This window comes from Sinocyclocheilus rhinocerous, unplaced genomic scaffold (assembly GCF_001515625.1).
Source record: "Sinocyclocheilus rhinocerous isolate Xijiao unplaced genomic scaffold, SAMN03320098_v1.1 scaffold1017, whole genome shotgun sequence".
Taxonomy (NCBI): domain Eukaryota; kingdom Metazoa; phylum Chordata; class Actinopteri; order Cypriniformes; family Cyprinidae; genus Sinocyclocheilus; species Sinocyclocheilus rhinocerous.
In genome coordinates, this window is record NW_015647031.1 from 62,909 (window position 1) to 88,340 (window position 25,432).

Sequence of the window (25,432 nt, forward strand, 5' to 3'; positions counted from 1 at the left end):
AACCAGGTCCTGCACAAGCTCCCTTTCAGGATGTTGACACAGAAATGCATTCTGAAATCCGATCGACCTGAAAGACGCATACATCCATGTCTCGATCTCTCTTCGACACAGGCTATTTTTTCAGTTTGCTTTCAATGTTCGGGCATACCAGTACAAGGTCCTCCGCTTTGGGCTGTCCCTGTCTCATGGAGGGTGACCGCCAACATGCTCTCACCTGGCTAGCCCACCCAGACCTGGTTCTCAGGTCCCTTCGTGACAGCCCTTCCCTGGTGAATTCCCCAGAGGAAGGACCACCATCTGGCACCTACATCCAGACTTCTGGATCCTCCACGAGTGGCTCCTGGACAGGACGCGGCGGACTTATCGCTCGAGCCAGAGCTCCCTCTAACAGGCAAGCTTATGCCTTGAAATGGTGTCTGTTTACTGAGTGGTGTTCTTCCCAACAGAAAGACCCATGGAGATGCCTGATCAGCTCTGTGCTTTCCGCTCTGCAAGAGAGGTTGGAGCGGAGTTTGTCCCCCTCCACCAACAAGTGTATGTCACTGCTGTCACGTCACATCACAACGCAGTGGACGGCGTGGGGAAGTCCTTGGGGAAGCACAATCTGATCATCAAGTTTCTGAGAGATGCCAGAAGGCTAAATCCTGTAATACCACACCTCTTCCCCTCTTGGGATCTCTCTGTGGTCCTTTCTTGTGTGCAGAGAGCTCCCTTTGAGGCTCTTGAGTCAGTCGAGCTTAAGATCCTGTCTTTAAAGACAGAGCTCACCTCCATCAAGCTTAACGCCGGGCTCAGTACTGCATGCCTGGTCGCTCATCTCCTGTACTGGGCTAGGTGCCCATATGGTTCCCTGTGTGGAATGAGCTTCATTTCATATGTAGTACTGTCCTGTGGGTCAGTCCATGTGTGTATCCTCCACATGTCACTTTCCTACAGGTAGGATGAGGTCTCCATAGTGGCCTATTTTTAGGTGTGCCTCCCCAGCATAAACCTGCTGTTCTTGGCTGTAAAAATACTCTTTCTAGTGGATATATATATATTTTTAAAGATTTCTGAAAAGTGAAAGCTTGTGAATAGTGGCTATGTCCTTCCCCATGGTAAGTAATGTCAATTCTGTCCAATGGTACGAGAGACTATGGGGCTTACACAGGGCACTGGGTTGTTTACAATCTTGTGCGTGCATTTGTACGCATTGTTGCATGTTTCCTGCGTTTTGTGCTGGACTCATATTTTGTAGTTTCCATGTTCCTTTAGTTCTGTGTTCACTCCTCCTGTTTGTTGTCAGTGTTACCCTTGTTAGTTGTCATGGTAATTAATTGTTCTCACAATATCATAGTTGAAGCTACATGGGAGACACTGAAAGGCAAAATAACTGCATGCAACATATAATGCGATATATTACATAATACGTTTCCATATATTGGAAACTATTGCTTATATTTTTCAATATCCAGCAATATGCATTGAAAATATATGGCTATGCATTGATACATACAAATATATTTAGAAATGGAGACAAAAAAAAATCGAATATTCATAACGTTTTATCCTTTATTGAGTATAAATTGCACATAGATGTTCCCGTACACATATATACACACATTCACACAATGAGTTACAGCAGATCTCTAGTTCCCAGCATGCTTTGCTTCTGACTGTTAAAGGAGAGTAAAAAAATTTTAAATTAAGTGTTATGTCGTATTTTTGCTGAGTATTAATATATGGGGAGATCTGTTAGTGTTTAATGTTGTATTATTTTGAAATGTAAAGTGCTTCTGGTGTGTGTAAGTCTGTGCAGAAGAGTAGAGTCTGTTCAGGAAGACGATTGGCCAAACACTGTTAAATTATATGTTACTTTATTTAAAAACCAATGGCGGTGCACTTGTCAGCACAGTCAGTGCTTTATTATGAGCAGGTGTGCTTTTGCTACTGTAAACTAGCTGTATTTTAAAATATAAAACATGTATATCATAAATTATTGTTGAGCTTAAAATATATATATATATATATATATATTTCCATATATGTGAATATATACTGCATGACTAAATATATATTCAGTATATATTTTTACACATGCAGTACCATATCTTATCACATGTACATCTATATATTATAATGTGTATTATATAAATGTGTATATAAAATTACATATTGTGATATATGAGTAAATATATTGTCACATATTTTTCAATATATGAAAGCGGCAATTCCTTATGTATTATTCATACTATTCTTTATAATTTCTAATATACCGTTATGTCATTTAATATCATTCATATATTAGGAAGTATATTTTCTTTACCTAAGGGACTGTTGTCAGGGGGAAATGTTGTGACCATCAAAGACCCAAGTGGACCACAATATAAAAGAAACATCTCATGTGTGAAGAAATACTTCAGTGAGGATGCAAATTACAGTCCAACTGAACAGCAAAACCAATCAGAGACAGGACCAGTCAAGTCACTGAATACTGAACAAATAATTCCTGATGAAATGCCAATCCAGAGAGAGCCACTAGGTGATGGTGTTGCTTCACAAATGTTACCACAGAGAGATTTAAACACTTTATTGTTGACTATGCCTGTTTGAGGAAATGACTGTGTTCTCAGAGTATACTATAAAGAGGCCAAAGTCATTATGTTCTCAAGTTAAAGGTAAAGTTAGAGGGTAAAGTAAAGTTATTTGTCTATTATTATGGGGTAAAAAAAGAAAGTTTATATTCTCAATTATCACGTGTTAATGATTCTTTGATATGTCATGTTGAATATGACAGTTGAGTATGTTCATGATTTTTACTATAGCACCAAAAGCACGTTTAGTGTGATGACAGTGTGTGAAACAAATAGAGTTGTTTTGTGTTTGATTTGTTTCAGTGTCTTTAGCTAGTTTTAAGATAAAATGATAATGTAATGCTTAATGTCTCCAAATCTATTCTGTTTAAGAAACAAACTAATTTACATATTGCATGGCCTGAGGGTGAGTACATTTTCAGCAAATTTTCATTTTTGGGTGAATTGTTTTTTTTTTACAAACTCGTGTCTGTCCATCAATCACCCGAGTGACACTGCTGTGGAGATAAGATGTTAAGTAAGGCTGTTCTGTGCCTGCATGTAGACAAACCCTTTCAAAATATTCAACTGTTATGAATACAAAAAAGGGCTGAAGTTCATTGAAGTCAGGGGCATGTGCTCCTGGAAAATTTTGATTTCACTGATCTACATATGTGCATATTAAGATGTTTGAGGGCCAGAAGCATAAATTATTTGTCAATCAAATAACCGATTCTAATGAGAATCAGGTTAAATGTTGCATTGATCCACACTACAAACTGGAGATATGTAAAAGGCTAGTTTATTGTTGACTATACACGATCACATATTCCAAAAAGAAATGACCTCAAATAAGAAATTCATTATATATAATTTCTTTATTTCTTCTGCCATTCGAGTTTGAGTTTTCATCATTTTGGATTGAAATTATATTAAGACTGGCGAAGATTGGCGAATGGGATCCAAAGTGTCAGGCGAGTGTTGCATGTTAGTGAGAGACAAGACCAGACAGTTAGGTGAAGGGGAGTTTAAAAATGATGCTATATTGATGTGTGCATGCCCAGTCGTTTTTGTTGAAAAAACCAGCATATGCTGGTTAGGTATGTTTTGATGCTGGTTTATGCTGGTCCTAAACTGGTCCGACCAGTTTAAGACCAGCACATGACCAGCTTAAACCAGCAAAGGACCAACATAAACCAGCAAAGGACCAGCTTAAACCAGCAAAGGACCAGCTTAAACCAGCAAAAGACCAGCAGAGGACCAGCTTAAACCAGCAGAGGACCAGCTTAAACCAGCAAAGGACCAGCTTAAACCAGCAGAGGACCAGCATAAACCAGCAAAGGACCAGCATAAACCAGCAAAGGACCAGTTTAAACCAGCAAAGGACCAGCTTAAACCAGCAAAGGACCAGCATAAACCAGCAAAGGACCAGCTTAAACCAGCTCAAACCAGCATCCCAGCTTCAAAACATACCTAACCAGCATATGCTGGTTTTTTCAACAGGGCATTCTAGCCTTAAAGGAGTAGTTCACTTCCAGAATGAAAATTCTGTCATCATTTACTCTCCCTCCACTGGTTCCAAACCTGTATGAGTTTCTTTCTTCTGTTGAACACAAGCGAAGATATTTTGAAAAATGTTGGTATCCGAACAGTTGATGAGCACCATTGACTTCAATAGTATTTGTTTTTTCCTACTATGGAAGTCAATGGTGCTCATCCTTCATTCTGGAAGTGAACTACTCCTTTAACCTTAGAAGAACAGTTAAGCCCACCTACTTTGGTTTGATCTCAAACGTTAGACGTTAGACCGCTGGGGCAGATCATGAGAAAGTCTGTTATTTTGGTGTTGTGCAATATCCTTACAGTACCAAAGCGGAGTTAATATTAGGCAATTGTTTCACAACTTTTATTATATAATATACCTCAGAAATATACAGAGGTCTGGACCTTGGGGACCTCATTTACCATGATAGAGCAGACTGTTGCACCCAGAATGTGGTTGTATTTGTAAATGTCCCTTCTCTCATGGGTGGGATCTGTTTTTGTTCGTTTTTGTCTCCCACCTAAGCAGCTCTGAACCACCCTTCATCTGTGCATCCTGGAGATAAAGAGCTCACAATGCTGTGTGTCATGTCCGCGCTCCACAGCAGTAACATTCACAAAGGTTTCCAGAGTAAGCAGGAACACAGTGTGCTTTTAGGGCTTCTTATCTCTGTTTTGATAATTAAAGGACAGACAAAGACCTGTGCAAATCAGACGGTAAATGTATGTCATCTGCTACCTATTAGATGTCACCACAACATCGCTGTGAAGAAGAAACAAATACTGTAACGTTAGCTATTTTTAAAATTCATTCACTTATGAACAAATCATTTTTAGTCAATGATCTTATCTCTACAAACAGTTTAGATCTGATGTTTTTAAATAAAGCTTGAATAGACGGCTGCAGTGCAACAACTTTAAATGAATCAAATCCAAATTTCTCTTTTATGTGTGCGTACCGAACAGATTTCCCTTGGAGATTCCTTATCTCTTGAGTATCTTGGTACATTAACATTTAGACATTCAGCAGATGCTTTTATCCAAAGCGAATTACAAATGAGGACAACAGAAGCAACAAAAGAGCAATAATACACAAGTGCTATAACAAGTCTCAGTTAGCTTAACACAGCACACAAAGCAAGGTTTTTTTTATTATATAATAAAAAGAAAACGGATAGAATAGAAATCTTCTAGAAATAGATTTTTGTTTGTTTGTTTTTTGCTTTTTGTTAATTGTATAATAAATAAAAAGAAAACATAGAATACAAAAAGAATAGAGAAGCTAGTGATAGGTTTATTTTATTTTTAAGAAAACAAGCAGTTAGTAAATGAATAGAGTGCAAGTCTAAAAGGGGCAATTATATACAGTATATATATTATTTCTAATTATTGACAGGCCACAAAGATACTCTCAAGCATTTTTTTTTTGGATGACTTTACAGAGCTTCTGTCTGCAACTAACACTGAATTTGAATATTTTGTAATTGCTGGCAACTTTAATATACATGTAGATAACCCTAATAATCAATAACAGATCAATAAACAAAAAGTGTCAACAAGCAACTTGTTTCAGAGCAGTTCAAACAGCAACACAGGAATTACGTCAGACCAGATGAACCTTAATGAAATGGCTACTCGAATAGCACCAAAATATTTGCTTATCTATTCTGAGCACCTTTGATTTCACCCAGCATGTGGAAGGACCCATCCACATCATTAGATCTGCTTATCCGTAAGGGCCTAAACGTCTCAAACGCTGTTATGAAGGACGTAGCTCTGTCTGGTCACTTCTGCGTTGTCTTTGATATGTCAGTCTTCCCTATCACTGAAACCAGATGCCACAATCAAAAAACAGTACGTGAATGAACACTAGTGTTTTGTTCATAAATGCTATATCTATGTGAGACCACTCTGTTGATGCTGTCTTTGACAAGTTTAACTTTAAAATTAATGTAGCAATTCATAAAAAAAAAAAAGTTAAAGTACAGGCATGTATAAGGCACCATGGAGAAACACAACAGCAGTGCAATGCATGAAAAGAAAATGCAGAAAAGCAGAACTTACGAGGTGGAAAACGAAGCTATTACAGATCTTCTTTTCAAATGTTATAAACAAGAATGTCAGTAACACAGATGCACTGCTCACCACTGTTGACAGGTTAAATAACCCTCCAAACTAGCTACCCAGTAAACTGTTTTCTACTCAGAAATGCAAAAAGTTTGCATCATTTTTCAGTGATAAAATGCATAACGTTACAACGGCGATCAATGAATCCTGTTGTGGCTCTGAAATTAGTCTAACTTTGATAGTAAAACTTTGCATGCAACACCTTAAAACGTCCTGTTGACTGGACACTCCAACGTCTTTCTTTAAAAATGTGCTTATTTGTTTAGTGTTGTCATCCTGGACTGTGATTTTAACATCAGAAGCCACATCAAAAATGACTAAATTACCATCTATAAAAAAACAGCACGAATCAGATCCTTTGTGTCCAAGCAAGGCCTAGAGAAGCTTATTCATGCATTCATTACCAGCAGGATAGATCACAGCATCTTACTTCTTACTGGCCTTCCCAAGAAGACTACTAGACAGTCGCAGCTAATACAAAACCCTGATGCCAGGCTCCTGAGCAAAACCAGGAAAACTCAACATATCGCCCCGGCTCTTAGGTCATTACCCTGGCTTCCAGTTTTTCAGTTTTAAAGTGCTTTTAATTGTATATAAATCCCGTAATGGCCTTGGACCAAAACACCTGGCAGATATGCTTGAATACAGTATAAAGCTCTCAGACTGCAAGGATCAAATCTGTTCGGGTTGATTTAAAACATGGAGAGATGGCGTTTAGCTGTTCTGGAATCAGCTTCCAGAGGATGTCCTGTTGGTCACTAGCTTTAATCCAAAACACATCTGTTTAACTGCATTTCCTGATTAAACACTGTTTGTGTGCTGTACTGATTGCACTGAACTATTCTTTCTCAATCTTTCTTCCTTTTTATGTCTATTTAATGTATAATCTTTGTTTAATTTTAGCTAATGTATTTCATTATATTCTTTTTATGATTACGTATATTTAAATTTATTCATTTATTTAAATTTATTTAAATAAATAATAAGTAAATCTTCATTAGGTGACTAAATTATATTTGTCACCTGCCACCAGTTTCCTTTTGGTTATGAAACTATTATTCTGGTACTTATTCTATTCTGTGCTTTGTTTCGGTTTTCACTATTTCCTGTTTACCTCCTGTTTTTAATGGTTTTCATGGTTTTTGATTTCCTGCTGTTTCTTGTTTAGTTCCTCATATGTGACCCTGCAGCACAAAAGCAGTGTTAAGTCGCTGGGGTATATTTGTAGCAATAGCCAACAATACATTGTATGGGTCAAAATTATCAATTTTTCTTTTATGCCAAAAATCATTAGGATATTAAGTAAAGATCATGTTCCATTAAGATATTTTGTAAATTTCCTACCGTAAATATATCAAAACTTAATTTTTGATTAGTAATATGCATTGCTAAGAACTTCATTTGGACAACTTTAAAGATGATTTTCTCAATATTTAGATTTTTTTTGCACCCTCAGATTCCAGATTTTCAAATAGTTGTATCTCTGCCAAATATTGTCCTATCCTAACAAACCATACATCAATGGAAGCTTATTTATTCGGCTTTCAGATGATGCATAAATCTCAATTTTGAATTGATCCTAAATTGACCTTTATGACTGGTTTTGTGGTCCAGGGTCACATTTGGTCTTGTTTTTATAGCCCTCGGTTTGGTTCTTTAGTTTGCTGTTTTTTTCTTCGTTTGAACAAAGCTGTCATGTTTCTGTTTCCTGTTGGACTGCTGTTTTCCAATCGGATTATGGTCTTATTTAAACAAATGTCTGCTTCATCTACAGCCTAAAATCTCATGTCTTTGCCTCAACGTTACAGAATTGCGGTGACCAAAAGAAGAAAAAAAGGTATCCACCAGCAGCAGTACAAATGCTGCTTCGTATCAAGGGGGACCATTAACTTGAGGATCACACCCGCGAGTTTCTCCATCTAGCTCATGTGTGTGCGTTACTCAGATGACTTCCTGTGCAGCTCCTATCACAAAGGAAACAACAGGGATGAGGAGGAGGAGGATGCCAACTCCCCAGAGCTCTCGACCATATGCTGTCATTCCTTCTCAGAGACAAGACCTGTCAAGCCGGCATGTTGGACACTTTGGCCACAACCATTTCCAGTCACCATGGTGTCCTAGCCAGCCAGCCATTAAACAGCTTCTTTATCACAATGTATCATTCAGTGCATAAACGTGTATAATTCACTGTTTAGTTTCATAGTATGTTAATTATATAGTGTAATTTGGGTTTAGCAGTGGATTGGGATTCTGTCTCATATGTCTCTTAGCCTGCTATTATGTAAAACGTATAGCTAGGTTGCACACACATACAAGCAAATCACTTGTTTCACATCCATCTTTCCTGGTTTGTTTTTCCCGTCATTTGAATAATAAATGCAAATAATTCTAAAGTTTCCAGGTGGGGATTTAATGTAACTCTCTCGACGTTACCTGGATGACACACACACATGACACTTGGGAAAGTTAAGGTGTTTAGGTAGGACAGGGGTTCTGGAGGGCCGGTGTCCTGCAGAGTTTAGGACAGTGGCCCTCCAGGAATGGGTTTGGTCACTCCTAAGGTAATGTAATTGGCTGTTGTCAACATTATAGATGAAAACAATTCTGTAAATGATACACCGGTACCGTCATTGTGTAGGCTGAGTTTACCAACACATGCAAATGGCAGGAATATTAAGCGTATTTTACAGAAAGCTGGCACATTTCTTTAAGATTTAACATTTCTTTAAGACTTTAAGGTTTTTTTTTTTGTTTTTGTTTTTGAAAGAATTGTCGAAACACCGGACAAACCGATGGTCCATATATTCAAAAAGCGGCGCGCATGAAGCGGATGGTTGTTTCAGAGCGGAGCGCAGCGTCACCGCGGCCGGGCATGTGTGCGGTTTATCGGGGCGCTCTGTTATGAAGGGAGACGGTGGAGTTTTACTTCTCTCCGAAAAACCGGTTCGAGTCCAAGGAAGAAGGAACGCCCGTTGAGCTGAACTTTCAGTTTCGATTAGTAGCCGCACACAAGGCTAGATTTTCCGTGCGCAGTAGCATTTTGAGATCGATTACGTGCGACTCTTTTTGACTCGGGCTCGGATTTTGGTTATGCATGGTTGTGTTTAGATACAAGCGATGAAGTCTGTGCTGTGCGCTTTTGTGACGGCTGTGCTCGCGCTACAGCAGGCCGAGTGTCTCAAGAGGACCTATTATATAGCCATTAGAGAGGAAGACTGGAATTACGCACCGAGCGCCAGAAACCTTATCAATAACCGAAGCATTGAGCAAGACGAGTAAGTAAAAATGACGCATATCTATTTACCAGTAACAGTACAAGTAATAGGCGGCATTTTATATTACTGTGTTTATTGTAATAGGCTGCTAGGTAACTAATAAACATCACGTAGTAGCCTATTTATTTATTTATTTATGTTATGTAGATAAAGCTTTTTGTAAGTGCTTGGTGCTGTAGGCTAACACTCTTATAGGATGTATTATTATTATTATTATTATTAACATGGATCCTGATTTGTACACCGATTGTATGATGGACATTACCGATTATACCATTACTTATTTATTTCTCTCTCTAAATGCCTCCCTTTAACAGACATGCGTCGGTTTTTCTGTCAAGTGGCAAGACCCGGATAGGGAGTGTTTACAAAAAAGCTTTGTACAGACAGTACACAGATGGGTCTTATTCCGAGGAGATAGCTAAACCTGCCTGGCTCGGCTTCCTCGGACCCATTTTACGGGCTGAGGTCGGAGATGTCATAGAGGTGCACATGAAGAACTTTGCGACCAGGTCTTATTCTCTTCACCCTCATGGAGTCTTCTATGAGAAGAATTCAGAAGGTTGGATATGCATTATCTCTCTATTAGTTCCATTACTAGTTCTGCTTTTCCCTCCATCCCATTCCTTCTGTTGATTTTGCTGTCTTTCCATGTTTATCTTTGGGTTACAACAGCAGTCTCTTGACACATAACCCATAAATCAATAACAGAGCAATAAACGAAAAGTGTGCAGCAAAGTGTCAAGTGGTGTGTCAACACACCATTTACAAGAGACGGCATGAATCTTTATAAAATGGCAACTTGAAGCAACCACTTTCTTAGCTCAAATTATTAAACTGTAATTATAATATGTGCATATATATCAAAGATTTTTTTTTAAATGTTGCATGTTTGCATGACTGTCTCTCATGAACGTCACGACATGTGTATGTACATTATGGTGAATTTTTATGGATTTCAATTGCATACAAATTTTCCATCCATTTGGATTACATAGTTTCAACATAACTTAATGTGATTCATATTCAGTCATATGTAAATGAAACAGGTAAGATACTATGTAATAGTTCACAGCAAAATCCCCAGTGTTAAGTAAACACTGCTCAGTGTTGTGTACCATGTACCATTGAAGCAGTGTTTGGGTTAATACGATAATTATGTGACGAATTATGTCACATTAGTGATGAACACCTGCTGTAAATAAGCAGCATCGCTTGTGGAAATCGCTGATGGAAAGAAAAACAACAAGAACTGAAAAGAGAGAAACACGAAACCTACAACTGACTCACAACCACAGTCTTTAGATGAAATCAACTGAAATAACAGAAGACATTAAATCTCTCAAGATCTCAGCAGAAGATGATTAAACCACTGCACAAACAGCACTACCAGCTTTATGCATTACTAAACAGGGGTGTTTCCCAAAAGCAGCTATGGTAGTACATTTCTCGTTACCAATAGAGTTCAATGGAAATTGTGACCATAGCTAAGTAACGATGCTTTTGGGAAACGCAACCCATGTTGACTTTATTTCTGTCAGGCATCTACAGAAGCTCTTATTGAGAATTACAGAGGTTTAGAGGTTAATGTTTTATTGAAAATGTTAAAGTCGCCATCAAGGAGATCAGTGTTTGCTTTTGTTGGGCTCTTGACTCTTTGACATTATCTTTTATGTGGCTGTTATAACTTAGTGTTTGTAAGATACATTTAGTATGGCAAAGAAAGCCAAGACAAAAAAACACACCAAAAAATTGAAATGCTGATGCTTACGTGGCATAATCATAATCATCTGCTTCATTGATCACAATATAGAGTCTAATCTCTGATTAAATGGGTGATGCATTATTTTTGCATTGTTTATTATAGTACAATTGGGATTCTACAGCAGTGTTGCCCAATACAAAGCACTTTGTGCACAAAAAGTTTTAATCTACATAATTACATAGACACACACAGACATAATGAATCAGCGTGTGAATCTCAACAATGGTGACAATCAACAAAACGCTTCATGTCGCAATGCATGCTGGGCACAGTACAAGCAACCAATCAGCTGTGAGCAAAGTGACATATATCTGATGCAATAAAGCCACTCCCCTCCCGCTTCAAATTAAAGCAGTTTATGGTGAATTTTAGAACATTACAAAGGTTGGTCTGCACTCTTTAAGTCTTTTATTGCAATCAAAGCAGGAGATAAAATAGACAAAGTTTCGACACTCACGAAGGCAGATCGCTGAAACATTTGATGATTCCAATAAAAGACTAAAGAGTGCAGACCAACCTTTGTAATGTTTGAAGAAATACAGGTCATAATTCTAAAGTTTCCAGGTGGGGATTTAATGTAACTCTCTCGACGTTACCTGGATGACACACACACATGACACTTGGGAAAGTTAAGGTGTTTAGGTAGGACAGGGGTTCTGGAGGGCCGGTGTCCTGCAGAGTTTAGGACAGTGGCCCTCCAGGAATGGGTTTGGTCACTCCTAAGGTAATGTAATTGGCTGTTGTCAACATTATAGATGAAAACAATTCTGTAAATGATACACCGGTACCGTCATTGTGTAGGCTGAGTTTACCAACACATGCAAATGGCAGGAATATTAAGCGTATTTTACAGAAAGCTGGCACATTTCTTTAAGATTTAACATTTCTTTAAGACTTTAAGGTTTTTTTTTTTGTTTTGTTTTTTGAAAGAATTGTCGAAACACCGGACAAACCGATGGTCCATATATTCAAACAATGGTCCATATATTCAAAAAGCGGCGCGCATGAAGCGGATGGTTGTTTCAGAGCGGAGCGCAGCGTCACCGCGGCCGGGCATGTGTGCGGTTTATCGGGGCGCTCTGTTATGAAGGGAGACGGCGGAGTTTTACTTCTCTCCGAAAAACCGGTTCGAGTCCAAGGAAGAAGGAACGCCCGTTGAGCTGAACTTTCAGTTTCGATTAGTAGCCGCACACAAGGCTAGATTTTCCGTGCGCAGTAGCATTTTGAGATCGATTACGTGCGACTCTTTTTGACTCGGGCTCGGATTTTGGTTATGCATGGTTGTGTTTAGATACAAGCGATGAAGTCTGTGCTGTGCGCTTTTGTGACGGCTGTGCTCGCGCTACAGCAGGCCGAGTGTCTCAAGAGGACCTATTATATAGCCATTAGAGAGGAAGACTGGAATTACGCACCGAGCGCCAGAAACCTTATCAATAACCGAAGCATTGAGCAAGACGAGTAAGTAAAAATGACGCATATCTATTTACCAGTAACAGTACAAGTAATAGGCGGCATTTTATATTACTGTGTTTATTGTAATAGGCTGCTAGGTAACTAATAAACATCACGTAGTAGCCTATTTATTTATTTATTTATGTTATGTAGATAAAGCTTTTTGTAAGTGCTTGGTGCTGTAGGCTAACACTCTTATAGGATGTATTATTATTATTATTATTATTAACATGGATCCTGATTTGTACACCGATTGTATGATGGACATTACCGATTATACCATTACTTATTTATTTCTCTCTCTAAATGCCTCCCTTTAACAGACATGCGTCGGTTTTTCTGTCAAGTGGCAAGACCCGGATAGGGAGTGTTTACAAAAAAGCTTTGTACAGACAGTACACAGATGGGTCTTATTCCGAGGAGATAGCTAAACCTGCCTGGCTCGGCTTCCTCGGACCCATTTTACGGGCTGAGGTCGGAGATGTCATAGAGGTGCACATGAAGAACTTTGCGACCAGGTCTTATTCTCTTCACCCTCATGGAGTCTTCTATGAGAAGAATTCAGAAGGTTGGATATGCATTATCTCTCTATTAGTTCCATTACTAGTTCTGCTTTTCCCTCCATCCCATTCCTTCTGTTGATTTTGCTGTCTTTCCATGTTTATCTTTGGGTTACAACAGCAGTCTCTTGACACATAACCCATAAATCAATAACAGAGCAATAAACGAAAAGTGTGCAGCAAAGTGTCAAGTGGTGTGTCAACACACCATTTACAAGAGACGGCATGAATCTTTATAAAATGGCAACTTGAAGCAACCACTTTCTTAGCTCAAATTATTAAACTGTAATTATAATATGTGCATATATATCAAAGATTTTTTTTTAAATGTTGCATGTTTGCATGACTGTCTCTCATGAACGTCACGACATGTGTATGTACATTATGGTGAATTTTTATGGATTTCAATTGCATACAAATTTTCCATCCATTTGGATTACATAGTTTCAACATAACTTAATGTGATTCATATTCAGTCATATGTAAATGAAACAGGTAAGATACTATGTAATAGTTCACAGCAAAATCCCCAGTGTTAAGTAAACACTGCTCAGTGTTGTGTACCATGTACCATTGAAGCAGTGTTTGGGTTAATACGATAATTATGTGACGAATTATGTCACATTAGTGATGAACACCTGCTGTAAATAAGCAGCATCGCTTGTGGAAATCGCTGATGGAAAGAAAAACAACAAGAACTGAAAAGAGAGAAACACGAAACCTACAACTGACTCACAACCACAGCCTTTAGATGAAATCAACTGAAATAACAGAAGACATTAAATCTCTCAAGATCTCAGCAGAAGATGATTAAACCACTGCACAAACAGCACTACCAGCTTTATGCATTACTAAACAGGGGTGTTTCCCAAAAGCAGCTATGGTAGTACATTTCTCGTTACCAATAGAGTTCAATGGAAATTGTGACCATAGCTAAGTAACGATGCTTTTGGGAAACGCAACCCATGTTGACTTTATTTCTGTCAGGCATCTACAGAAGCTCTTATTGAGAATTACAGAGGTTTAGAGGTTAATGTTTTATTGAAAATGTTAAAGTCGCCATCAAGGAGATCAGTGTTTGCTTTTGTTGGGCTCTTGACTCTTTGACATTATCTTTTATGTGGCTGTTATAACTTAGTGTTTGTAAGATACATTTAGTATGGCAAAGAAAGCCAAGACAAAAAAACACACAAAAAAATTTGAAATGCTGATGCTTACGTGGCATAATCATAATAATCTGCTTCATTGATCACAATATAGTGCCTAATCTCTGATTAAATGGGTGATGCATTATTTTTGCATTGTTTATTATAGTACAATTGGGATTCTACAGCAGTGTTGCCCAATACAAAGCACTTTGTGCACAAAAAGTTTTAATCTACATAATTACATAGACACACACAGACATAATGAATCAGCGTGTGAATCTCAACAATGGTGACAATCAACAAAACGCTTCATGTCGCAATGCATGCTGGGCACAGTACAAGCAACCAATCAGCTGTGAGCAAAGTGACATATATCTGATGCAATAAAGCCACTCCCCTCCCGCTTCAAATTAAAGCAGTTTATGGTGAATTTTAGAACATTACAAAGGTTGGTCTGCACTCTTTAAGTCTTTTATTGCAATCAAAGCAGGAGATAAAATAGACAAAGTTTCGACACTCACGAAGGCAGATAGCTGAAACATTTGATGATTCCAATAAAAGACTAAAGAGTGCAGACCAACCTTTGTAATGTTTGAAGAAATACAGGTCACCTAATTCAGCTGGGAGAGCACAGTGATTTGCATTGATTAGAAAGAATTGCAGAGACAAAATCTGCTAATTATTTACAATAATTATCAACTTATGTCAACTCTAAACCTACTCTAAAACTCAGAGTTTGTTGAGCTATCTTCATGCAACAGGCCACAGTTGTAGTTCTTGTGTTTCGTTTATCTTTTTTTCTGTTCTCATTGTTTTTGTTTCCTCCAGTGATTCTGCTTGTTAACAGCAAGTGTTCATCATTAATGCTCAACTGTCACGTAATTATCTCCTTAAATCCAACACTGTGAACTATTACAGAAATCTTACCCGTTTCATTTACGTATGACTGATGCATATGAATCACATTATGTTTATTCATTTGTGCTAAAACTAGTTTTTTTTTTAGTGTAACCTTGGTACAACACCTTTGTTTTTAACCACGTAACAAGTTAACAAGCAACTTTCCCTGTCATTTGTTCATCATTTTTTATGAGGTTAAGTTTAACTTTACAGTGTCTACTTCCATCGCAGGCCAATTTACTGAATAGGCATTATTGTGTAAACGTGTTAGTCATGCAAATATTTCTAAATGAGCGTAGCTTCCATAAAAATCTGGTTGGACTTGGTAGAAAGGTTGTTTATTGAATTTTATACTAAAAGAGCAAGGAAAATCCAGTGCTGATACAGTGTGCCCCCTTTAAAGTCCTAGATTTGTTACAATTTGTCAAAAACGAGTCCTTGAACAGATGAGATTGGACAAGTGTGAATTCGTTGCTCTGTATTTTAGGAGCGTTGTATCCAGACGGCACCACTGGTCGTGATAAGAGAGATGATGCGGTGGCTCCAGGTGAGAGCTACACATACACCTGGCAGGTCAAACCAGAGTACGCTCCATCGCAGGCCAATTTACTGAATAGGCATTATTGTGTAAACATGTGTTAGTCATGCAAATATTTCTAAATGAGCGTAGCTTCCATAAAAATCTGGTTGGACTTGGAAGAAAGGTTGTTTATTGAATTTTATACTAAAAGAGCAAGGAAAATCCAGTGCTGATACAGTGTGCCCCCTTTAAAGTCCTAGATTTGTTACAATTTGTCAAAAACGAGTCCTTGAACAGATGAGATTGGACAAGTGTGAATTCGTTGCTCTGTATTTTAGGAGCGTTGTATCCAGACGGCACCACTGGTCGTGATAAGAGAGATGATGCGGTGGCTCCAGGTGAGAGCTACACATACACCTGGCAGGTCAAACCAGAGTACGCTCCTACTGAAGCAGATGCCAGCTGTCTCACCTGGATTTACCATTCACATGGAGATGCACCAAAAGACATTGCATCAGGGCTTATAGGAGCTCTGCTCACCTGCAAACAAGGTAAACAAGCCCTAATAATCTGTACATGCATGGAATACATTTAGTTTACATGCACACAGAAGATTGTACAGTCAACTACTTCTTAGCATCAAGCACTCCTCCCTTCTAAATCTGATTATTTTTACCGTTTTTAGTCTTTTCCTAATATCTTTTTCTTTTCTTTAGGCACTTTGGACTCTAGTCAAAAGCGCTCTGATGTGGATGAAGATGTCATTTTGATGTTCAGTGTGGTGGATGAGAACTTGAGCTGGTACTTGGAGGAGAATATTGAAAAGTTCTGCTCTGATCCAGATGCAACAAAACAACATATGGAATACGTAGACGAGGAGTTCAGAGAGTCCAACCTCATGCACTGTGAGTCTCAGGATGTCTCAATCTTTAACCGTATCCATGCATAAAAATTGGGTTGTTGCTCCTTGTGTTCTAATGAGGAATGTTCTATTTTTATCATAGAAACTAAAAACTTAACAATTTATATTAATGTGTTTTATACAAATATACTATACACGTCTACAAAGCAGCTTACATTGCACTGTAGCACTTAAACAGTTTAAAAGAAGTGATTAATTAGCAATCTACTGAAATATCTTTAGTATTGAAATGATCAAATTTCACTGTGTTTGGTGCTGACTACTGAAATGTTGGTACCATGGCACACACTACTGGGAATCAAAACTGCTGCTTTTTTTTTTCTCCAACTACAGCTACATTAATGTCTGTAACCAACGGTGATAGGTTTTATAAAAGTAAGCCCATACATTCCCGTGGTGTAATCTTTAGCTGATGTTTTGCATGTTTTGCATGGAAAGTACCTTGTATCTGTTCCACTTTGGAACAAAGCCATTCAGAAAAGTTTAGTTTTCCTTTTGATATCCAAAGTTCTCTGCACTCTAAGATACAAACACAGCTGTTTGTGGTTTTAATTTCTAAGCCTGACATTTTGTTATCTAAATGAATAATAGGCAGAATTATTGTTTTTCTTATATGTGACCATGGACCACAAAACCAGTCATAAGGGTCAATTTTTCGAATTAATTATAAAGCTCATGTCATCTCATCATTTATCTCTCAGTGTCACTCGTTCAGTTTGTTCTTGTCTTTTTCCCCATTAGCAATCAATGGCTATGTTTATGGGAATTTGCCTGCACTGAAAGTGTGTGTCGGACGTCCCGTGTCTTGGCATCTCTTCGGCATTGGTAACGAGGTGGACATTCATTCAGCTTATTTCCATGGACACACCCTCGTGGATCGCATGCACCGCACAGATGTGCTTAGTCTGTTTCCTGCCACTTTTGTCACCGCAACAATGATCCCCAGAACAGAAGGAAAATGGTTGTTAAGCTGCCAAGTCAACGATCATGTAGAAGGTAGTAACTGTCTTTCTGTCATCTCTGTGTGAAGCCTAATATTCGTTCCTAATTTTTTGATGCATTGTTTTTGTCTCTAATCCGTGTGTGATCACTTTCAGTTTTGATTTGTAGCTTGGTACACTGTTCATGTTTTACGCTCCTTTTAATTCCTTCACTGAAAAAGAAAATTCATCATTATGTCATACCAACAATTTGAATCCATAAATGTATGGTAACTTGTCAGGATAATTTACGCTATTTCAAATGTAATTTATTTTCAGAGCTTCAGCTCTGTTGTCTTTATCAGTAATTCAATTCAAAAGGACTGCTTATGACTTTTTCTTTGAGTTCACATAAACTTGAGTGTCTTGAGTTTACTTAAGGGAAGCAGGTCAATTTATGATTTCAATATATCTTCTCTCTCTCTGTTCTTGTGAGCAGCAGGTATGCAGAGTTTCTATGAGGTCTCGGCCTGTGGGTCCTCAGTCTCTCCAACAGAGGCCCCTGGCAAAGAGAGACATTTCTACGTCACTGCTGAGGAGATGGATTGGGACTACGCCCCTTCAGGGATGAACTACATGACAAATAAACCACTTACTGAGCCAGAGAGGTAAAAACACAGATTTGGAGATGCTTTAATGCACGATTGAGTAACTCAAAACCTGCTAGATCTGAAATCTGAAATTGCTGAGGGATTCTGAAGCCTCTGAGCTTATGCTTTGCTTTTAAATGTTATTTAATAAATTTGGATGGGATTAACTTTTGCCACTATTCGTTAGTGCACAGACAATGCCTGAAAACAGGAAGAAGCCATAGAAAATCTAAAAATGAAAGATAAATAAGTTGATTTATTATAATTGATGTAATTATCACATATAATTGCTGCTGCAGGTCTGGTATTATCTATTTATAATTGAATTTTACCTTTTATTTTTTATTTGTAATATGCATGTTGATTTCGTAATTGTATTAGATTACTTTCATTTACGTTAATGTCTTTCTTTCCCTTCAGTGACTCTGAATCGTATTTTAGTCGTGATGGTGGTAAGCTGGGTGGAAAATACCTGAAGGCCAGATACATTTCATACACTGACAGCACATTTACTACCAAAACACATATTGCGGGCTCGGATGAGCATCTTGGAATTCTGGGTAAAATCCTCGCTTGTGTCTTGCATGTTTCTGAACACTGATAGGTCTTTGGTAATATTTTAAAGTTGGCATGAAACGAAATGTCAGCAAAGAGGATTCAGTCATATCACAGGAGGAGCAAGTTTTGATTAAAGGTTTGAGGTCAAAAAATAATATGAAAAAAATAATGCATATATGAATGGTTAACAATAAGACCAGTAACATGCATAACGAAAAATATGGTTGATTTTGATTTCCTGCCAACTTTAATGTTTCTGAATAAGAAGTATAGTAATATGCCCTGGCCCGCAGAGGTGATGCCATGCTGTGATGTATGAGTGCCTTTCAGTCTTATTCATGTAGTTTAAATCAGTGGTTCCCAACCCTGGTCCTGGAGGCACCCCAAAACTGCACATTTTGCATGTCTCCTTTCTCTGACGCGCCAATTTCAGGTCTTGAAGTCTCTACTAATGAGCTGATGACCTGAATCAGGTGTGTTTGATTAAGGAGACATGCAAAACGTGAAGTGTTGGGGTGCCTCCAGGACCAGGGTTGGGAACAGTTGGTTTAAATGATCAATTTTCTCTACACCCCTCCCCCACTCCCACTATAGGTCCTGTAATCAGAGCAGAGGCTGGTGATGTTATCATTGTGACATTCTTTAACAGAGCTACACGTGACTACAGCATTCAGCCACACGGTCTGCATTATGAGAAGACCTATGAAGGAGCAAAGTATCAGGATGGTAAGTCATATACAGCTACAGGTATACACACACATAGATCTTCAATCTAGGGTTTCTAAATGGGCAAAGCAAAGAGGGGGAATTCATTCAAAAAAGCTTAAAAACCACTGCTTTAGGCCTTTGGTGACAATTTCATCACTGAACATCAATGAACACAAAGAATACTATTTGACAGCTTTATGCACGCATTGCATCACATTTGGCTACAATATTAAAATACAAAACATAAGTCTTAAGTCATAAGTCTAAGATTTTAGATTATTTTGTTTTCTGTCGCCTCCTCAACAGGTACTCAGAAAGCTGGAGCCTCTGTGGCTCCTGGTGAAAAGTTCACCTATCGCTGGAGAGTAATTGAAGGTCCCTCCAGCAGTGATCCTCCTTGTATTTCATACTTGTACTATTCTGCTGTTGATCCGGTTCGGGACACTAACTCTGGTTTATTTGGGCCCATACAAGTGTGCAGGAAAGGTGTTCTTGATGGAAGTGGCCATCAGGTAATGAACTTGCACAGACAATACGGTACAAAATAGGGTTTAAAAATGAAGGATCGTTCTGTGAAAAGAGGTTGCTTGACTGTCAACCAAAAACATGAAAATTTGTTTTATATGAGCTGTTTTATTGGATTACCTAAATCAAGCTGTCATTCAGTTGGAGGTAGCATTTGAGACTAAATGCCAGTTTGTAGTTATTAATAAATGTATATTTCTATAAATTAAAGAAAAAAACTGTTGTTTTTTTCTTACGGTTTCTTTCAGGGTTGATTGTTTGAAAAATGCGGTGAACACTGTAGTTTGTGGACAAACTGAATGTAATGCAAGTAAATGTAATGGCCTATGTGTTTATGTCTGTTTGTTTTGTCTGTGTGTGATGTTTTTTCGTACGGGTGTGTGTCTTTAGTATGCCAACAAAATTCAGCACGAGTTTTTTCTGCTGTTCTCTATCATGGATGAGAATAAAAGCTGGTATCTGCAAAAGAATTTGAACAAGTTTGGTAGCCGTGATTCAGATCCAGCCAATGAAGAGTTTCAGGAAAGCAATAAGATGCACGGTATGCATATATGTGTTTAATCGCACGATCATGTGCATTTACATCCACACTTTGTGAATATACAAGTTTATGGTTTGACGGTATTCTGATTAAGAATGTGTGTGTTCCTTCTCAGCGGTGAATGGCTACATGTATGGAAACCTGCCTGGTCTGGACTTGTGTAATGGGGAACATGTTATGTGGCACATACTTGGCTTGGGCACTGAGGTGGATATCCATGGGGTCTATTTCGAGGGTAACACGTTTCAACGAGACGGGATGAACCGTGACACTCTCAGTGTCTTCCCGCATACCGCAGTGACTGTTAGCATGACACCCGACAATAATGGTAAGTCACAGCGCTTTTACATCAGGGATATAAGTGTGTAAATGCTTATCCTGTACACTCAAGCAATGGAAGATATGACTGGCTTTGGCACGTTACTTGTAATGCTTTTACTAATAATGATTTTGGTTTTGTGCCAGATCCTAACCCGACTAACAATGTTTGTTTCCAAGAATATTCTGGAAAAGTAATTTTTCTCAGGACATTTCCAGACCAGACACTGCAAGTACAAAGTACAAGCACAAGGTGCATTCAATAACCACAACTATAAATAAATAGAAAATGAATACAAATATATACATTTATACTTGGTAATTTGATGCTAATGAAATCACGGACCTGCAACACTGTTTCCAATTAGTAAATCATGAAAATCTCAAAAATGCAAGTATTCAGTGATTTCAAATGAGATTTATAGAGTTTGCTGAATATTAATAGTTTTGCCCACTGAGCAAACCAAAGGTGACAGTGGTTTGGAACAGAAACTCTGTCATGTGCTAGCAGTGAGAAACCTCTGGCCACAGAATGAACGAACGAATGGAGCGAACACAATGTGATTGATGATTCCAAGTACAAGTCAATGTTTCTGTATGGTATTCAAAATTGGAAGCAGCTCTTTTGCTTAGAGATTGGCATGGACCACAATGGACTTGGGTGAGATCATTGAGGCAGGGGTTGTATTCTGACCAGCAGGTTGAAAACATGGTGCAGTATAGTGATCAGAGACTGGCTTATCAATTAGTGATCCTGCTAGTCATTTAGGTCTACTTTACAATCCCAGCTGGTCCTGGCATGATGCGTTATGGCCTTAGCTGGAAACAGGGGGCCTGCATCGAGGGACTGTCTGGTTGTAGAGGCCTGTGTATGTTTTGTGGTATTTGCTGGGCGCAAGTCTTAACATCTGGCCTAAGAACAGACTGACTATAGGGGCTTTCGCACCGGAGGAATCTTTCATAGTTCCTAGAACTATTGGAGGAAGTACCCGCTTTTTGGCGTGTTCGCACCACAGGAACCAGGAATGGTTTTAGTTCTAGAAACTCTGTTTTTTAGGGGAACTAAATTAGCTCCTACTTCAGAGTAGGGTGTAAAACAGTTCTATAGGATCTATCAGTGACGTAAGTGTACGCTGCTTGGCCAAACGCCAAGGCATTTTTAAAAAGCCATGTAAAAATGCTTACTCCATGAACATGGAAAACATCGATAACGGCATTTACCTGTTGTCTGCAGTGTTGTGTGTGTGTGTGTTCTTCTCTCAGCCTCGATATGTAACACTGCAAGTTGTCATATAGGAGATTTTGTCTCTTAGCCCAACTTTTTCCTCTTTCAGTCGCGTAAATTGTGCATTTACATTCCATCTCCGTTATCACGAAACCCAAGACGCACAACAAAAACAGCTCCGATCATGGCGTTCTTCTTGATGATCTTCATGTTCTAATGATAATGATGAATTAACAATGTTAAGAAGGGTTCCGAACTTCAGCTTGGTTTCAAAATGCGATACAAAATGACAATGGTAGCTCCATTATCCCGTTTCTACAGTTTAAAGTGAGCAGCACATCAAAACAATGGTCATTCTGAGCACTTGTTAAACTGTTTCATTGGATATTGTGGTATTTTGCGTTCAAAATATTGAGCAAAAGTGGCACGTTTTCTTCTCAACACATTTTTTGCGCCCCTGCTGACTATTATTGACCAACCGCTTGATTCCGATGGTCACACTTTTATAGTTTGGAAATTTCCAGAGTACTGCGTTTTTCTAAAAAAGGCATTTCACAATTTTTGACTTCTCGGTGTCAGTTAAGTCTCTTTTTTTTCTCATTTTTACCAGTAGTAAAAATCTGCCTAATAAATATGCACATCTGTATTTAAAGTGTTTGCCACTTTAGCTAGCTACACCTTCCCTCATTAACAATTACACATCACCTGAAAATGATAACACTCAGTAATTATTCAGATGAATGTGTTTTCACCAAGCAAAGTTGCATATTTTCGTCCAATTCTTTTCTTAATAATAATTACTATATTATTAATCACAATATAGCTTTTTTATTTTATCTTGTTATTAAAAATAAGAACAAAAATGCAAATAAACAGTAGTTTAATAAAGAGCAGCAAGTGATTCCATCTTTTCTATTAACGTTTGATTAACATCGAGACAGATCTATATGAAGATCTACTGTAATGCATGCATCTAATATAATTTTATACATCAGATTTTTCCACAACCATTAACTAAATGTTCATGTAAGACATAACAGTTTATGTTTGTGTGAATCTTACCAAGATCGCGCACTCTCAGAGAGGCACGTCTTATGCACGCACTTTGCAAATGTCAGTCAGCTCGATCATTTTGTTTTCATCAGCATGGGTTTGAAAATCATATTTCACTGGTTGGGATTCATGTAATCGAGAATTCAATATGAATATTCACAAAGCTGCAATTCAACAAACAAAGCTTTGCAACAACAGACTTGTGGTGAGAAGCAGCAGCAGTCGTCCAGAAGCGAGCAGAGAAAAAGCTACTCCTCTCAGAAAACGTACAAAAAAAGATCATTTTAGATGTTTAATTACTATTTGGAGCATTGAGATCGCTAGAAGAGGGCTTAATGAACACATTTTTGTGAAAACCTCAAATTCGACCAAAACTGACTTTTTTCGCTCCTTTTGCCTGTAGTTCAAAATTAAACCGTGCGTATTCCGACTCATTTTGCCAGCACGGGTCACAAATGTTTGATATACAAACTTGACACTAGATATCAGGACACACAAAGAGAGACTAACTACTCTTTAAAATGCAACTTTATAACTAGTCTGTAGGTGCTTGTACCCCCTGTAGTCTCTTCACAGAGTGAGATTTCTGCTCTTCTTGCCAAGTGCCTGGATTTGGAATGCTGTTCCCAACAAAGCAGTCTATGTCTAGTGGGAACTCCAGAGGGTATTGAGCCCCTGCAACCCACAAAATTTGTTGCAGAGGCACGGCTGAATGATTTGATGTCTGTGAATGCACGTTTCTTGCCCAAAGTTGTTGAATGCTGGCTGCAAGACCAGCAAAGGGTCAGAGACTGTGGAAACTATTTGTCGGTGTCTGTCAGTACAGTGTGAATTGGCCTTTAGAGATGCCAGCTGAGAGGCGATGACATCTGTGAAGCAGTACATAATGATTTCTTAGTGCACACAATGTGTGCATGATAGTGTTAAGTTGTTCAAGCATATTCTATGGCTGGTCATTGGTTGCTAATTCAATATAATCAGTTTACCTAACTAAGGTTAGCAATGCTTGGCTTTCAGTCTACTATAATTAAAAGGTAATTTCCAGGTAGCTTATTTTTTATTATTTGTACATCTGCAATGTTATATCTTACATGTCTCGTCAAAGTGAATCCCATTAATCTTCTGGTGTGAAATACTAATGAGCATAATATTAGTGCTGTGTACAGTAGTCAACATTTGAAGTGGATCAAAAAAAGTTCATCAAAGTTGTCCTAAGACAAGAACGCATTTTGGTTTTAAGTTTTAGGACAACTTTGATGTTTTTGTCACCAGCAACATTTTGATCATTTTCACAAAACATTCATGGCCCCCAGGATATTTTGTTGTATGGATTTCTGAACATGCAAAATGTCAAAAAAAAAAGAAAAAATCAAAGCCTCTGCTTTTATACCATTTCTGCTTTCCGCTTTTTCATCAAAACTGGAATGTGGGAAAGTTTCATATAAAAAAGCAACGTGGTGAACAGTAGATCATTTCCATCAAGACCCCCAAATCTTCACAGTCCTAAACCACTCCTGGGTCGTCATTTCATTTGATAGCATCAGGCAGCTTTGATTTCTATGCTGTTTAATGTCTGATTTTTCCATAATTTTGCGTATATATGTGATCACTTGTTTCTGCTTCTTCGCCATGTTTTGATCCAGACATTTGGTACTCTTTCAGAAGATGTGTAATTGCTCCCCCTACTATATAGTAGTGAAAACACAGAAAGGCAGAAAATTCAGTCAATGATGGGGAAAGAATTAAATTTTTTTTTAAAGGGGTCATATGATGCTACATGCACTTTTACAAGTTGTTTGAACTGAAATGTGTGTTGGCAGTGTGTGTACACAACCACCCTATAATGATAAAAATCCACCCAGTGGTTTTTTGTTAATCTACAAAAAACTTTACCCCTTTCTCAAATCAAGCTGATTTCAGATTCCTGTCAGTGTGACGTCACAAAAACAGGCCCCTCCCACGATAGTTTGACAGACTGGACTGGCGTCTTACCTTAGCTCCGCCCTGAGTGAGCTGTCATCAGTCCATCATTGTTTCACCGCCGGAGCAGTTGTAGACAAGAATGACTCCTAAGCGATTGAGGTGTTCTGTTGTTGGATGTAATAATGAACATAGCAGTCGTCATTTACTCCTGACATCTGAGCCGCTGAAGACGCAGTGGATTACCTTTG

The 25,432-nt window shown here is 38.3% G+C and overlaps 2 protein-coding genes across 2 annotated transcripts in view; both read left to right on the forward strand.

Annotated features, from left to right (window-relative positions):
- Window positions 1-9,152: 9,152 nt before the first annotated feature.
- LOC107708329 (hephaestin-like) lies at window positions 9,153-10,132 on the forward strand. The gene is made up of 2 exons (XM_016512522.1): window positions 9,153-9,496; window positions 9,814-10,132. The coding sequence occupies exons 1-2, from the start codon at window positions 9,339-9,341 to the stop codon at window positions 10,130-10,132; spliced, it is 477 nt and encodes a 158-aa protein (XP_016368008.1). The 5' UTR covers window positions 9,153-9,338.
- Window positions 10,133-12,286: 2,154 nt separating this feature from the next.
- The window catches only part of LOC107708335 (hephaestin-like protein 1), a 20,646-nt gene continuing 7,500 nt past the window's right edge, over window positions 12,287-25,432 (forward strand). Inside the window, exons 1-11 of the mRNA XM_016512528.1 lie at window positions 12,287-12,719; window positions 13,037-13,281; window positions 16,180-16,392; window positions 16,558-16,746; window positions 17,505-17,759; window positions 18,183-18,351; window positions 18,754-18,893; window positions 19,486-19,617; window positions 19,906-20,111; window positions 20,515-20,665; window positions 20,781-20,993. Coding sequence (XP_016368014.1) covers window positions 12,562-12,719; window positions 13,037-13,281; window positions 16,180-16,392; window positions 16,558-16,746; window positions 17,505-17,759; window positions 18,183-18,351; window positions 18,754-18,893; window positions 19,486-19,617; window positions 19,906-20,111; window positions 20,515-20,665; window positions 20,781-20,993 — 2,071 coding nt within the window. The 5' untranslated portion in view covers window positions 12,287-12,561. The remainder of the gene's footprint in view (window positions 12,720-13,036; window positions 13,282-16,179; window positions 16,393-16,557; window positions 16,747-17,504; window positions 17,760-18,182; window positions 18,352-18,753; window positions 18,894-19,485; window positions 19,618-19,905; window positions 20,112-20,514; window positions 20,666-20,780; window positions 20,994-25,432) is intronic.